Source organism: Oratosquilla oratoria, chromosome 33, assembly GCF_046742065.1.
Source record: "Oratosquilla oratoria isolate Oo_2021 chromosome 33, ASM4674206v1, whole genome shotgun sequence".
NCBI classification, from domain to species: Eukaryota; Metazoa; Arthropoda; class Malacostraca; order Stomatopoda; family Squillidae; genus Oratosquilla; species Oratosquilla oratoria.
Window position 1 is genome coordinate 46,709,352 of NC_134809.1, and position 16,681 is coordinate 46,726,032.

At 46.8% G+C, this 16,681-nt stretch overlaps 2 protein-coding genes across 2 annotated transcripts; both read left to right on the plus strand.

The window, feature by feature from the left end:
• Nucleotides 1-9,564: 9,564 nt before the first annotated feature.
• On the plus strand, nt 9,565-11,088 carry LOC143017984 (uncharacterized). Its single transcript, XM_076173023.1, has one exon. The coding sequence runs from the start codon at nt 9,565-9,567 to the stop codon at nt 11,086-11,088; it is 1,524 nt and encodes a 507-aa protein (XP_076029138.1).
• Nucleotides 11,089-11,167: 79 nt separating this feature from the next.
• Nucleotides 11,168-12,076, plus strand: LOC143017986 (uncharacterized). Its single transcript, XM_076173024.1, has one exon. The coding sequence runs from the start codon at nt 11,168-11,170 to the stop codon at nt 12,074-12,076; it is 909 nt and encodes a 302-aa protein (XP_076029139.1).
• Nucleotides 12,077-16,681: the final 4,605 nt, after the last annotated feature.

Consider the following 16,681-nt stretch of genomic DNA (forward strand, 5'->3'; position numbering starts at 1 on the left):
ACTTATTGGTGTCTTATATTCAATCTTTTCCACTATTCTAGGTTCAGATATGATTATTAGGTCTAGTCTCGATGGCTCTTCTTCATTTCCATACCTAGTGTTCTCCTGTATCCATTGTGTCATTGTATAGTAAATAATCATCTCGAGTAGAATATTTCCCTATGAGCCGTCTCCACCCTTTACTGTCATCTCTTCCCAGCAGACTTCTTTGCAATTAAAGTCGCCCATCATAACTATTCTTCCTCCATCTTCCATTATCTTATTTAATGTTATCCTCGTGTCCTCTAACATACTTTTATGTTCACTCTCTTCCCACGAGGCTGTTTTTGGAGGCACATAATTTATTACAAACTTTCTGCTCTTCTTATCTCTGTCTTCCACTTCGATCATAATCATCTCTACTGTATTCTTTCCATATGTAACACACCTCACGTTTATATCCTTCTTAGTCAGGAACATAACTCCACCCCCTTGTTTTGTCTCTCTGTTTCTAATCCAATAATTATATGCATCATGTCCTACACTGTTGGGTGGTAGTGGACCTTTTAATTTCGTTTCTACAATTCCCATTATGCCCGGTTCTTTTTCCTTCAGATAACCATTTAGCTCATTCAATCCTGTTATTAGTCCATCTATATTTGTGTAAGACACTCTTAGTTTTCTGCCACTTCCATTGTATTCACTGTTTCCCTTTTGTTTTTCTCTAGTATGTCGTATTTCCTTACTTTCATATTCACTACTCCCCAATACAATTTATCTTTTTCTGACTCTGTTCTGTTCTCGTTTTTTCCTTAGCTTCATGTCTTTTCATTTTTTCCTCCTCTCTTTCCTCTTTATTCATTTCTCTTTTTATCCATACCTTTTTATATTGTTCACTTGCTGCTATTTTCCCTGTTTTTGCTAAGATATTCTCTGCCGTCGTTTGTGACCTGAATTTAATCTTAATTGGTCTGGTCCTATTTGTACTATACTTTCCGAGTCTATACATCTCTTCAATTTGTTTCATGATTTCAGGTTCATCTTCCTGAACTAATTCTAGTAAACTGCTTACTTTTTCTTTTTCCTCATTGATTCTTGTGGTTCTAATTAGGTTATATTTCTCTTCCATTCCTAATATAATTATACATTTCTTTTTATCTGCTAAGTCTCTTACTATATTCTCCTTCTGGCTCATCACTTTAATAACTGAGTCTTCATTTTGTTCTTTTATTTGCTGTTTTATTATGTCAGTAAATGCAACTTTACTATTTTCTTGGATTTTTTTCCAACCCTGTGCTTCTTTTGCTATGGCCTCTTTATTGTCTTTATTATTCCTCTTTAATTTCTCATTCTCTTCTTTTACTTCTTTTGACTGTCTTTTTAATTCTTCTATTTCTTTAGCTAAGTTTTTGTTCACCTTCTCTATTTCTTCCATTTTTTCAACTCTCTTGGATATCGTTGCTATGTTACCGAACCTACTTTCCCAATGTTCGGTCATTTTTTCAAGTTTTTCCTCTAGTCTTCCTAATCGGGGGAGGTTGGTATCCCCCCCCCCCGTAATTAAATCCCTGGAAATTATTATCTTCACCTTCCATTGTGCTGCTCTTATCTATATTTCTAATCTTTACATTTTTGTTAGTCCCTTCGTCTCCAAAATCATCCTCGGTCCTTCTCTTGTTTACAAGACGCCTGGCCTCCTGGACCAAGTCCTCCCCTTCCTCATTTCCTTCCATTTCCCTCAGTAATCAGTCCCCTTCTCCTTTTTTATCACCTTCCCACTACACCACGAGCTTTCCCCTTCCCTATAAATACAATAAGATACTTCCTTGACGTTGAGATCCACGTATATTTTGCTTTTTCTTTGGAATTCCAATTCTCGCCGTCCATCCGACGAAAGTGTGTGTGTGTGTATTCACCTCGGATCTGCTGCAGTCTCTGTCGAGACAGCCAGACACCACCCTACGGCAGTGAGCTCAGAGCTCATTATTTGCCGATCTCTGGGTAGGTCTGAGACCACTCACACACCACACACCGGGACAGCAAGGTCACAACTCCTTGACTAACGTCCCGTACCTACTCACTGCTAGGTGAACAGGGGTTACACGTGAAAGGAGACAAACCCAACTTATCTCCGCCCGGCCGGGGAATCGAACCCCGGTTCTCTGGCTTGTGAGGCCAGTGCTTTACCAATCCGCCACCGAGCCGTGTGTGTGTGTGTGTGTGTGTGTGTGTGTGTGCGCGTGTGTGTGTGTGTGAGAGTGTGTGTGTGTGTGTGTGTGTGTGTGTGTGTGTGTGTGTGTGTCTGTGTGTGTGAGTCTATCGGCGAGTACCATAAAATTCATTATTAGGACTTATTTTGTTTGTCTTTTTTCAATGCCAGGAATATGGAAGATTGAGTAACGCTGATTCACCAAAGTAGCCCAATATACAATATACAAATGTCAAGTACCATTTTTTCTAAATGAAATGATAGATAGGGTAATAAGAATATAAGTGATAACCACAAAACGAGAAGATAGTGTTCATGTATTTGAGGAAAGACTGCATCTGTGGCCAATTTATTGAAAATCATGAGTTAGTGAATTTGATAGTTGTAAAAGTAGATTTTATGAATTATGTTTGTGCGTCCAATAAGTTACTTTGAGATTCTACCTGTACATACAGTATTCAAATGATAAGCTTAAAAGATATAACAAATATAGAATAAACAAGTATGTGTATATATTAACATATGCATATATATAAAGCTGATGAATCCTACATAGACTATGTTTATGTATCCAATAAGTTATTTCAAAAATCTAGCTTCACATAAAACATACAAATGATGAGCTTAAGAAATATAGCAAATGTGGAATATATGTGTATATAATATTGATAACCCACTTTCGGAGAAGAATAAACGAAAGTATAAAGATCTATATATTTCGATCACTAACTGTGATCCTCTTCAGCAGATGTGCTGAAGAGGATCACATCTGCTGAAGAAGATCACACTGCTGAAGAGGATCACAGTTAGTGATCGAAATATACAAATATCTATACTTTCGCTTATTCTTCTCCGAAAGTGGGTTATCAGTATTATTTTACTAATGTGCTACGACATAACTTTGTTGTGATATGTGTATATGCAAACATATATCTATATGCATATATTGGTGATGCGTGGCAGAAGATTGTCAGTTCTCCATGTGAGTTTTTCCATGTGAGAAAAAGTGTAAGATATACAGCAGAAGTTCATAGATTGGGGCCAATATCTACACCTCCCATTGGAGGTGAGGAGGTTGATGGGTAGTTTCACTGTACATCTTGCCGGACCTCCACATGCAGGTACCCATCGTTGGTCTCGCAAAGAGTGTAAAGGGCCCCATTCACGACAACGATTTTCAACCCCAACCCAGATTTCCAACTCCAACCCAGACCAAATTTTCTCGTGGATGGGCTCCAACAACCTACATCGCAACCCCGATTTGCAGGTCGTGGTTGGGGTTGGAATCGTTCAGATTTTCCTGATATTTTGTGGGCGGAGCTTTATGTCTGTGTTGGGGTTGGAGTGGTGGATGGGTGCGGACAACCAAATCTAGCACTTGTGCCCAAAATTTCGTACCGTGCGTTTGTAGCTATAGTTGTGCTGGCTAACTAAAAAAAATGGAAGCGTACAGTAAAGATTTCGTAAGAGGGATTATTGAGATATACCGTCAACATCCATGCCTATGGAAAGTTAAAAGTAAAGAATACTCGAATAAAATAATGAAAAACAATGCTTATGAAATACTCGTTTCAAAATTTAAGGTGTAATAGCCTTCCTCATCATCGTATCCTGTTTTTTATGATTGGTGTTACCAAGGACAGAAGTTCTAAAAATGTGGATTCATATAGTCTTTAGGCTCTAGTCTCAGTTCCTCTAATAATTGATTATGGGATAGCTTGTTTCTTTTTTGAAGCCAAGACTTACACCACTTTGACTTTTTTTTTTTTTTTTTAGCTTTCTATCTGCCTCTAAAAAAAAACAGCAATATTAAAAATATCGTCAGAGTCGAGATCAGACATCTTATCACAATAGAACTGCGGATCAACTGCGAAAAATTGGACAATTGGTTGTTGCAGTGAGTGGCGAATCCACCAACCACAACTCCAACCCCGACCATGTTCGAAATCTGGGTTGGGGTTGAAAATCGTTGTCGTGAATGGGGCCCTTAAGGCAGACTACACACGGAGCGTCTTTGTGACGTGCTTCATTTATGACGACCGTCGAAAAAGACGCTCGTTTTTAGATAACTATACTCATTTAACACGCAGCGTTAAATGACAGTCTTCATTATGGCGCCTGAGCGTTGCACGTCATCCTGCTAATTTCAATAACTATACTCGCAAACGTTGTCCTACACACGCAGCGTTAAAATCAAGATCTAAGAATATAAGGTCTAACCACTTCCGACCGAATTTCGAGGGAGTTGGCGCAGCGGGCCCGTGAACGTCACCTGGCTGTTCAAAGTGGGGTTGGCGGGTCCTATAGCTGTCAGTTGAAGCTGGTGCGTCGTTTGGGAAAGACGTTGGCTTCGCTCGCACCGCTCCACGCAATTAGTTATATTCTGACAAATATCATATAAAATATATATATAAATATATATAAAATATTATAGTTCCTGTCTATATATATGAATATATAATATATATGATATATAATATATATATATATAATATATAAAATATTATAGTTCCTGTCTTCCTTGGCGTTTCACAGTTTTCTTCAGTGTTTCACAAAGAGAAAATGGACTCAGCCTAATGACGTCAGAAGCTGCGCAGAAGAATTCAAACGGTCTGACCTGTATATTTAGACCTTGGTTAAAATGACGGTCGTCATTATGGCGCCTGAGCGTTGCGCGTCAAATTAGCAGGATGACGCGCAACGCTAGGCGCCATAATGACGACCGTCATTTTAACGCTGCGTGTGTAGGACAACGTTTGCGAGTATAGTTATCTAAAAACGAGCGTCTTTTTCGACGGTCGTCATAAATGACGCACGTCACAAAGACGCTCCGTGTGTAGGCTCTCTGAAATTAGCAGGATGACGCGCAACGCTCAGGCGCCATAATGACGATCGTCATTTTAACGCTGCGTGTGTAGGACAACGTTTGCGAGTATAGTTATCTAAAAACGAGCGTCTTTTTCGACGGTCGTCATAAATGACGCACGTCACAAAGACGTGTGTAGGCTGCCTAAGATGAGTAAAACATGTCAAAGGGCTGTTAAATATATAGATCATCTGCGAAGAAATTGAATAATGCATTGAGAGTATTGCTCCTTGGGGGCTCCATTGTGCAGTCTTTTAGTCCCAGAAATGTTGTTTTGGGTTAATATCCGATGTCTTCCAGTAAACAGGGGTTTGTTTATCACTTTTTCATTTCTTGTTAGTGTTGTGGATCTGTCTTTTTTATCCTCATTGATAACATGTGTCAAGGGTGTAAACCAACTTTGGCTGCCATGCTCTGATGTGGAGTTGCTATTGTCACAATTTTTGAATATTATTGTGACACCCGACTCGCTGTCTCCCCTTCCCATTTTCTTTCGTCCGATTTCTCCCCGTTTCGGTCATTCATTCCCTATACTCTGAGGAATTACCAGAGTCCTTAAGACTTCTAGTAGCTACTTCCTGTCCTTTCTCCTTCTCCTTATCCTCATCAACTGTCGTGCCATTTTGACAATCAATTACAGTGCCTTAACGAAGTGAGAGACTTCTAATTATCTAGAGAACCCCCCCTCCCTTTAGATTCGTGTTCCCATAGCCTAGACCAACGGTTTTCGCGCCCAAGCACAAAGCGACCTTGTTCCAGCTTCGTGCGAACACACCCCCCCTGCGCGCTGCCACATATTTGTTTTAAACTAGGCAATTAGAATAATTAGGATCGTATCTAACCCGCTCGTGAATAGTGTCTACCTCAAGGAACAATTGGAACTGTGTCATCTTCCACATGAACATTATTCGTAGTACCCTTCAACACTAGTGGCGGGAACGTAGAAGTATTGGCAACGTTGGATGCTAGCTGGCGGGCATTTTTGACCACACATGCCGCGGGACACAGGTCAGTCTTCCCATCGGGTTCAACAAGGGAGGTCGGACCGCTCATTCTCGGAAGTCCATTCGCGTCCTTTCCTCCCTCATGTGGCTATTAAGGATTTTCATCCTTGAGTGACGATTGTGTACCAAGGGACATCAAACAAGTGATTTGGGTACAGACCCCTCCCGCCGGAACTCCACAAAGTGCAGTGTACGATTGACCAAGAATACGTCGGTGAAGTGTGTTGCTTGCAAAGTCCATCTCAGCACCCGTCCTTAACCATCAAGCTACTAGGTCGGTCAGTTTCCCGCTCCGATCCACAAAAAGCCGTCGCTCCCCGCCCCCACCAGAAGCGGAGCCGCGCCGGTCAGAACTCAGCAGGAGACCGCGCCAATTGAAGACGTCTCCACACGCAAGACACACATTAAGTTAAGGTGTTTTAGTATAAGTTATAGCTAGTAATCGCGCGCAGGGAATAGCTAGGATGTATGTGAAATCCAGTTAATTGTTAACTCACATTGTTAATGACAAGTAGCATAATTCTAGTGTCTAATTATAGAATTAATTAATCCATTAAAACTCACATTAGGAGTTCTGGGTTTCATTAGCCTAGGACGGTTCACTTAATGAGTTGCCCCATCACCCCCCCCCCTCTTTGATTTACGTTCACGCTCGCTCTGGAGGGAGCGCGAGTGGTCCCGGATGGTGATACAAATCTCCTGGACTTCGGTTCCCCAACTGCAGCTATCCTTCCCCTCCCTTCATCACTCACTTAAGGTACGTATTACCCACACACCCTCATCCATCACCTCCTTCCACTGTCCAGGAAATTCGTGTCACAGTCCGTTTTTGGTCCTTCGAACCGGATACTCGCTCCATTACCTATACAGATAGTCAATCTATTTATGACCCCAAGTTCAATAATCCGTATGACAACTCATCAAGTAGATCACAACATGTTTCCCTGCGCATAGGTTAGCAACTTAATGCACTGTACAGGAGTTCCTCCTGCTCGCTAAGGCACGCCAAGGTCAAGCATGCTATAATAATTTCATGTTACGTTGACTTACCCTTCCTACTTGTACCTTTCTCTTGGGCGACAATACGCCCCCTAAGTAGAATTAGATTGTGCTGAAAATACTCTGGTCCCTGTTACACGGGCAAGTCCGCCCGTCGACTTCATTCAGCGGCATCCTCAGCCGCCCTTCGTAATTTTAAGTTCAGCCATTTCCGGCTCAGTTATCGGCTCAGCTCAGCCCCTTCAACGCGGCATCCTCAGCCACCCTTCGTAATTTTAAGTTCAGCCATTTCCGGCTTAGTTATCGGCTCAGCTCAGCCCCTTCAACGCGGCATCATTGTTAAGCCTTCTTTTGACGCCATCCGCCAACACACGCTCACGTTAGGCCTATCCCGCACCAACAGCGGCCCTAGGTCTAACGGTTTTTTCCTACCACCAAAGGAACAAAGGGTCCTTGCCCCTTCTCTCAGCGGCTTCGCGCGAGCCCCCCCCCCCACTCCTCCTTTGTCTGACCAGCTCGTATGACAGCACAATCTTCTGTAGTCACCCCCTTCGATTCTCCATTTTCGTTGTGCGATTCTTTCGCTCGACTCTTAATTCATCGTTCCTTACTCACACTTTAATTCATTACATTTCGTTTCTGTAACCTAATCCCCGTGAGAATTCTCGCACCACTGCCTTGAGAATCGGGTGACGTTTCCCGTTCGTTCGCTTAACATAGTACCTGCTGCAGCAAGCGTTCTAAAACGGCCACCTTTACACATAGAAACAACCTATTGTGCCAGTGCATTAAACGGCAGCCACCATGTCTTACTACAGCCCTACCGGAGACACAATTACGAACGCAACGCTGGCCGAACTCATTGACATCACTCAGAATTTCCTTGACGCTGTCACGGAATATACTGATGCTTACGGGACTGTCAACATCGAGAGCCTGAGCCCCAGTGCAGCAACGGAAATTCACCAAGAAGGTCAAGACCATCACCAAACATGGCGGTTCTTGGAGCCCGCCTGGGCCCGATACCTTCTCGATGATCGATTTGCAGCACTCAAACAGGAATTGAGACCGCACAAGAAAGTCTTATTAAACCTCAAGGTCCGAGCAGATGCGCGACTGAACGGCGCAGATACCATCGCTCAAGCATCCAACAGCCAGCTTCATCAAAGCCCCATTATTACATACATAAGGGAGGAACCCCAACCCCCCTCTTTCGATGGGGATCTGGAAATGTTCTCCAGCTGGTGGAGTATCTTCAAAACAGTTGTTCATGAAAACAGTAGATACACAGAGGGAGAAAAGTTCAGCGCTCTCATGCGCTCTCTAACGGGGAGTGCCAAACGCCTGCTTGGTTACCCCGTGTACAACAACACCGCGTATGAACACACCATCCGACGGCTGCATGATGCCTATGACAAGCCCTTGGCAGTACGAAGAAGTCTGAAGGAACGCCTCGTCGCCATTCCCGCACCTACGGACGAATGTGAGGACTTGTCAAGGTTCCTCGCCGATTGGGACGAGTTGAGGGAGCGGTACCAGAACGCAGTAGGACAAGCCCTCTCCGATGAATTTGTAGAGGGGGTCCTAGTGCCGAAACTGCCCCGCCAGGCCCTCTCGTCAATATACTTGTTCAAAGGCACTGCTGAACTTAGTGCGCCAGAGCTTCACGCGGCACTCAAGGTCTACTCGGGTGCCATCGCGAGCAGTCGACTCCATACCCCTGTAACGGTACGTCCTGTTCCCGCAGCGACCCCTACACCCATTCCTACTCAACCATCAACACGCCCGCCTCGACAGACATTGACGAGCGCTCCGACGCCACCGAGGAGTCAAGGTCATACGTCAAGGCACACCACTGGACGGCCAGTACCCACGCCCCCACAACCAGTACCTGCGGTCCCCAATGAAGCACAGCACCGCGCCAACTGTTTGTTTTGCAGCGGCCCACATAGGCCGTCACACTGTACGACGTACCCGGATATCTCCACACGCACCAACAGGCTTTTAGCACTAAACAAGTGTACCATCTGCTACTCCAACAGGCATCTGACGAACCGCTGCGACTTCCAAGCAGGCTGTATGAAATGTGGCGAGCGCCATAAAGCTCCCCTGTGCCCTCAAGCCATCAGCATAACAAGCAATGGCATCATCGTTTATCCTACGCAGAATACAGTTCCTTCTCACCTCTGGAACCAGTCTCCGTTAAGCCACGCCCCCACTCCCCCCTACAGCGCGGCTTCATCTCAGCCTCCTGCTGGTTACCCACAAGCTCCAGGATACCATCTGTATTACCCCCCCCCTTGTTTCAGTATCCGGGGAACTACCCCCCTCCTCACCAGTCCCCCTACCATCCTCCATCGCAACCAGCGCCACTTGGCAAGAGAGCAATTCAAGATGGCACCTCAACCCCTACACCATCCGCCTCTACCAGCTCCCACGACGCCCTCAGAGCACCGCCAGAGGTAACCCACGCCCCTGCATCCACCAGTGCTCCCTCTTCAATACACATGGCCCCCATCACCGCCACCCCAACTGCCCCGGAATCCTCTCCAACAGTGTCGGACGCGACGATGAGACCAACTCCAACGACAACAGCACACCGCGCCGCGTTGGTCCAAACTTCCTCTGTATCTAATATCACCTTGCCTCAGGAACTGGAAGCAGAACCAGTTCCTGTTCTCATTGAGACTACGCAAATTGTTGCGGACACTGCTCTCATCCGACGAGCAGTACAGAGCACTGTCGCTCGGCCCGTCTTCACCGGACGTCTCCGGGAAAACGGCAAGAGTTGTATCTCCCAAATCTTCATTGATTGCGGAGCTCAACGCACGTTTGTACACCCTTCCGTCGTGGACCAACTTAAGCTCCAGCCAAAGGGGACCGTACTCTTCAAGATCGATTCCTTCAACAAAACCGAGCTACCTCAGGTGTTCGATATCGTCGAATTCAACTTGCACGTGGGCGCTGAGAAGCATCGCATCGAAGCAGTAGTGCACCCCGCAGTGGGAAAAAACATGTCTATGCCCGGGTACCAACGTACAGTGCAGGTTCTCCAGTCTCAAGGCATCACTATCGCCAATGAAACACCGTCGGACCAAACTACCGACATCCACATCATATTAGGCAGCGATCACATGCCATTGGTCTTTAAACGCGCCATGCGTTTCTTGGGTGGCGAACTTTTTGCCACCTCAGCTGGTTACGTGGTGTGGGGCAAGTTACCCCCTTGGAGTCAAGACCGAGCCCTCAATCCACCAATTGAAACCACCGCACTTAACAGCATCCGCATAGACGAGCCGGTCCTCGTTGATCCTCCGGTACACGAACTCTGGTCATTGGACTCGGTCGGTATATCACTAGAAAAATACAGTCATCTAGAGGAGAAGGCGGTCAAGTTTTTCAAATCAACCGTACGGAAGGGGAATGGAGCATACACCATACGACTACCTTTCAAAACGGAGGAACGCCCAGCCATCAACTATGGGCGTGCGGTAGCTCAACTACACTCACTCAAGAGGAATCCACACCCATCTCTTTACTCCGACTACCGTAATATTTTGGAAGAATACCTCCGGCTCGGGTTCATCGAAACCGTTCCCCCGGGGCCCGAGGTGGATGGGAAGGTACATTACCTACCTCATCACCCAGTCTACAAGAATTCCTCCACGACTCCCGTCAGGATAGTGTTCAACGCATCCTCCAGAGCACACAAGAATGCGCTATCCCTCAATGATGCCCTGTATACTGGACCCAACCTGGCTCAGAAAATCCAATCCATGATCCTGCTCTTCAGAGAGGGCACGTACGGTGTCCTGGCAGACATCAGCAAGGCTTTCCTACGAATAGGGGTAGACGAGGCAGACAGAGATTTCTGCCGCTTTCTCTTTTTTACAAGTGCAGATATGCGAGAAATCCAAGCCTTCCGCTTCAAAGTAGTGTTGTTTGGCGCCACTTGCAGTCCTTACCTCCTCAACCAAACCATTGAACATCACTTAGAGACGTATGATCAAGACCGCATTCTACGTGGATAACCTACAACTGACGTATGATCGCATCGACGAGATCACTGTGGAAAGACCCCAGATAGAACAAATCTTGAATCAAGCCAACATGCCCCTGGATCAATGGGCCTCCAACGCGAACATCGAAGGATTTGAACACAACGGAGTCCGTGATTATCTCGGTCTCCGCTGGGACACGGAACGAGACATGCTTGGAGTTGCCATGCCCCACCAATTTAAACAGGCTTTTGAACAACCACTACTCTTCAAGACCAAGAGGAAAATTCTCAGTCTATTTTCTTCACTATACGATCCCGTGGGATTCCTGGCCCCTATCACACTCACGGGCAAACTTTTCATACAGAGCTTGTGGAAAACGGAAGAAGGATGGGATACCGACCTCAACGGGGACAGCATCCGGGCCCTCCCCACCATCCTTAATAACTACCGGAACTTGGATACTCTTCAATTCCCTCGGAATGCGCACCCTGGCAGTCACCACGCCCTGCACATCTTCTGCGACGCGAGTCAAAGAGGGTTCTGGGTGGCGGCCTATACCGTCTCGAGGGAGGGGCACGTTTCCTCTCTCACAGGCAGGAGTAGGGTCGCACCCAAGAGCATGGACAAACTTAGCGAAGAACTCACCATCCCCCGTCTAGAACTCACGTCTATTCTCTTCGGCAGCCGCCTCGCGACGTACCTGATGAATCTACGTCCATCCCACTACCACACCACCTTCGTGTGGTCTGACGCCAAATCAGCCCTTTTCTGGGTCCGCAGCCAGACCAGCACTTCAACATACGTCCTTAACAGAGCTAGAGAGATCAAGCAGTTGGTACAAGATCACAACCTCCGCCTCAGGCACGTTAGCTCCAAGACAACCCAGCGGATCTCGCCTCGAAGGGCACTAACGTGGCAGGCCTTAGCAACCGGCAGGACCTTTGGTTCAAGGGTCCAGAATGGCTTCCCCACCCCGAACAATATCCCCCACAAGAATTGGATGCTCTACCCATCTTGATACACGCCAATCCCACCATGGTCCAAGAAACAGAGAGAGCGTTCAACATGACACAATTCCGCGATCTACCAGCAGCGTACAACGCCTTCAGGGTTCTGCTGAGAGCTGTGAGGGCCAAAGCATCAGCTACGGTAAAAGCCAAACTTTATCAGAGCCCTATGCAAGTTATGCTCCGAATAGCACAAATCAGCTCTTACCCGAGAATATACCGACATCTCCAAGGACGAGCCACCCAGCTCACTTCTGATGACAGAAATCTCATCTATCAAAGAGGACTCAAACTAGATGAACAAGGCCTCATACGCTGCCAACCACCACACGCTGCTACGCTCCACGAGTACGGTCGCGCCCCCCCCCCCCGCTGTTATTACACCCAAAGTGCCCATTGTGGAGCCGCATTGTCTTGCACCAACACCGTCTCGCGCTACACACCAACACCGCCACACTCCATGTCCTCCTACGACGAGATTACTGGGTCTCACGCCAACGACAAACCATCAAGTCACTCCTCAGACAGTGTTTACACTGTCGGCGCATCCAATCGCAGCCCTTCAGGTTCCCTCCTCCAGCACGTTTACATCCTAATAGAGTTCATTTTAACACACCCTTTTCCACCACCGGAGTCGACTTCACGGGAGCTATCAAGTTGAAACAGTCCCACGTTGACGCAGCCTATGTAGTCATCTTCACCTGCGCCAGCATCAGAGCCCTTATCTTGGAAGTGGTCACCTCCCTCAGTGTAGCAGACTTTCTGAGAGCACTGCGGCGCTTTGCAGCACGAATGGGAATGCCCCACTCGTTCGTATCCGACAACGCCGCCAATTTCGGGGTCACCAACAGGTTGCTCCGAGAACTCAAAGAGGAGCCCAGCATCGACGAGTTCTTAACACACCACCACTCGTCCTGGACCTTTATCAACCCACTTGCCCCCTGGCAAGGTGGCATGTATGAACGCCTCGTCGGAATTACCGAATCCAACCTGAAGAAGGCTCTATACAAGCACACTCCCACCTATGACGAGTTCAGAACCTTGTGCCAAGAAGTAGAATGCGTGGTAAACAACCGCCCCCTCACTTATGTTGGCACGGAAGATGACACCCCCCTTACTCCTAATCATCTCATGTACGGACGGACCATCGCCCTGTCCCCGCAGGTACAACTAACGGAACCAACAGACCCAGACTATCGCGGCACCACCACCTTGAGGACTCAATACCAGTTCCTGACAGAGATCCTGCGAAATTTCAAGAGGAGATGGACTCACGATTACGTCGCGAGTCTGAGAGAACGTCACCTGCGACACAGCAAACCGCCTCAGAATAGACCTCGAGTACACGACCTAGTTCTTCTCATTCTGGACGGCGTCCCCCGAGACCAATATCCCTTGGCACGCATCACCCAAGTCTTCCCAGGTCCTGACGACGTCATCAGATCCGTAAGAGTCCGCACTCCTAAAGGAGAATACGAGCGGTCTGTCACACGAATCATCCCTCTAGAAATCCATCTGAGCGCAGACACGCCCCCTCGTTCCCACGCGGACCGTCACGAACCGACCGCGGAGCACCTTCCCCCCGCGGGGGAAGGCGAAGCGGACACCGTAGACGACGGAACCTCTCCGGCGGCGAACGACCCGACTGAAATCGCCTGCGAACGCGAGCACCTCACCACGCCACCTACACTACAACCCAGCACGGCCACGGTGACCGACGTCCCAACGAGATCAACAGCCACGTCATTCAACGAGCCAACAGCGGCTCCGTTAACAAGAGCACGACCAAGAAGAACGGCCGCCCAGCAAGCCAAAAACTGGTTCTCTACTCTTGATGAATAACGTGCCTCCTTCTCTCAGCTTCAAAGCTGCAGAGGATACCCTCCTCGGCCTCCTTTGGGTCATAGCTGTGTCACAATTTTTTAATATTATTGTGACACCCGGCTCGCTGTCTCCCCTTCCCATTTTCTTTCGTCCGATTTCTCCCCGTTTCGGTCATTCATTCCCTATACTCTGGGGAATTACCAGAGTCCTTAAGACTTCTAGTAGCTACTTCCTGTCCTTTCTCCTTCTCCTTATCCTCATCAACTGCCGTGCCATTTTGACAATCAATTACAGTGCCTTAACGAAGTGAGAGGCTTCTAATTATCTAGAGAACCCCCCCCTCCCTTTAGATTCGTGTTCCCATAGCCTAGACCAACGGTTTTCGCGCCCAAGCACAAAGCGACCTTGTTCCAGCTTCGTGCGAACACACCCCCCCCCCTGCGCGCTGCCACATATTTGTTTTAAACTAGGCAATTAGAATAATTAGGATCGTATCTAACCCGCTCGTGAATAGTGTCTACCTCAAGGAACAATTGGAACTGTGTCATCTTCCACATGAACATTATTCGTAGTACCCTTCAACACTAGTGGCGGGAACGTAGAAGTATTGGCAACGTTGGATGCTAGCTGGCGGGCATTTTTGACCACACATGCCGCGGGACACAGGTCAGTCTTCCCATCGGGTTCAACAAGGGAGGTCGGACCGCTCATTCTCGGAAGTCCATTCGCGTCCTTTCCTCCCTCATGTGGCTATTAAGGATTTTCATCCTTGAGTGACGATTGTGTACCAAGGGACATCAAACAAGTGATTTGGGTACAGACCCCTCCCGCCGGAACTCCACAAAGTGCAGTGTACGATTGACCAAGAATACGTCGGTGAAGTGTGTTGCTTGCAAAGTCCATCTCAGCACCCGTCCTTAACCATCAAGCTACTAGGTCGGTCAGTTTCCCGCTCCGATCCACAAAAAGCCGTCGCCCCCCGCCCCCACCAGAAGCGGAGCCGCGCCGGTCAGAACTCAGCAGGAGACCGCGCCAATTGAAGACGTCTCCACACGCAAGACACACATTAAGTTAAGGTGTTTTAGTATAAGTTATAGCTAGTAATCGCGCGCAGGGAATAGCTAGGATGTATGTGAAATCCAGTTAATTGTTAACTCACATTGTTAATGACAAGTAGCATAATTCTAGTGTCTAATTATAGAATTGATTAATCCATTAAAACTCACATTAGGAGTTCTGGGTTTCATTAGCCTAGGACGGTTCACTTAATGAGTTGCCCCATCACCACCCCCCCCCTCTTTGATTTACGTTCACGCTCGCTCTGGAGGGAGCGCGAGTGGTCCCGGATGGTGATACAAATCTCCTGGACTTCGGTTCCCCAACTGCAGCTATCCTTCCCCTCCCTTCATCACTCACTTAAGGTACGTATTACCCACACCCCCTCATCCATCACCTCCTTCCACTGTCCAGGAAATTCGTGTCAGCTATGACTTGGTGCATTGCTTCTGACCTGAGAAGTGGGCAGGAGACTGGGATGACCCTCCTCCATCCACAAGGAGCTAAAATGGAAGGGAAAACAAATTGGTTTGGATGGTTGAAAGATGGGTGTATACTTTGCCTGGACCACCTCTACCCCCATATAAAGGAGAAAGGCCTTTTCGTATATAGATGTAATTCTTTCTTAGAATTTATGATTGTACCCGGTCCATCAGGGAGCAAGGACGGAAGAACACGGTTACGATTGTTCATTCATACGGGAAGTAACGATGTAGGTAGGGTGAGATCAGAGGAGCTTGTTCGGAATTACAAGGTCCTCCTTCAGGAGATGAAGGAACGTGGGAGCCGTCACGTAGTCTGCGGGATCCTCCCGAGGATCTACGCAGGTTCGTGTTGGAACAGTAGAGCCATAGGGATCAATGATAGGATATCGCAGTTGTGCACACAATTGGGATACCACTTTCTTGATCCTTGGTATCTCTTTTCTAGGCGCCATGACCTTTACGCTTCTGATGGGATCCACCTTACCCGCAGAGGCAAAGATGTTCTTACAAACCTCATTGTGGGAGTTTGTAATGAACTAGCTCCTTTTTTAGGGTAGAAGGCCAAAGGGAAGGGGAAATAGAATGTACTTGGGAAAACAGTGTAGAGTATAGCATTAATGTAGAACAATGTACCAGTATAGGACAAAATATAATTTTAGGATTTAATGTCGCTAGAGGACGAAATGTCACATTAGGATATAATGTCATAGGACAAAATGTCACAATGGGATGTAATGACAGTGGAGGACAAAAGATCACGATGGGAAGTAATGATAGTGGAGAACAAAATATCACGATAGGATGTAATGATAATGGAGGAGAAAATATCACGGTAGGATATAATGTCATTGAAGGCCAAAATGTAATTTTAGGAAGGGATACCGGACAGAATGTCAATGAAGGCCAAAATATCATGATAGGATGTAATGTCGCTAGAGGACGATATGACACATTAGGATGTAATGTCATAGGACAAAATGTCACAATGGGATGTAATGACAGTGGAGGACAAAAGATCACGATGGGAAATAATGATAGTGGAGAACAAAATATCACGATAGGATGTAATGATAATGGAGGAGAAAATATCACGGTAGGATATAATGTCAGTGAAGGACAAAATATAATTTTAGGAAGAGATACCGGACAGAATGGCAATGAAGGCCAAAATATCAAGATAGGATGTAATGACAGTGGAAGACAAAAGATCACGATGGGATGTAATTATAGTGGAGGAAAAAATATCACGGT

Coding starts and splice junctions, on each gene's coding strand:
- LOC143017984 (XM_076173023.1), top strand. CDS start 9,565: ATGGCCCCCATCACCGCCACCCCAACTGCCCCGGAATCCTCTCCAACA.
- LOC143017986 (XM_076173024.1), top strand. CDS start 11,168: ATGCCCCTGGATCAATGGGCCTCCAACGCGAACATCGAAGGATTTGAA.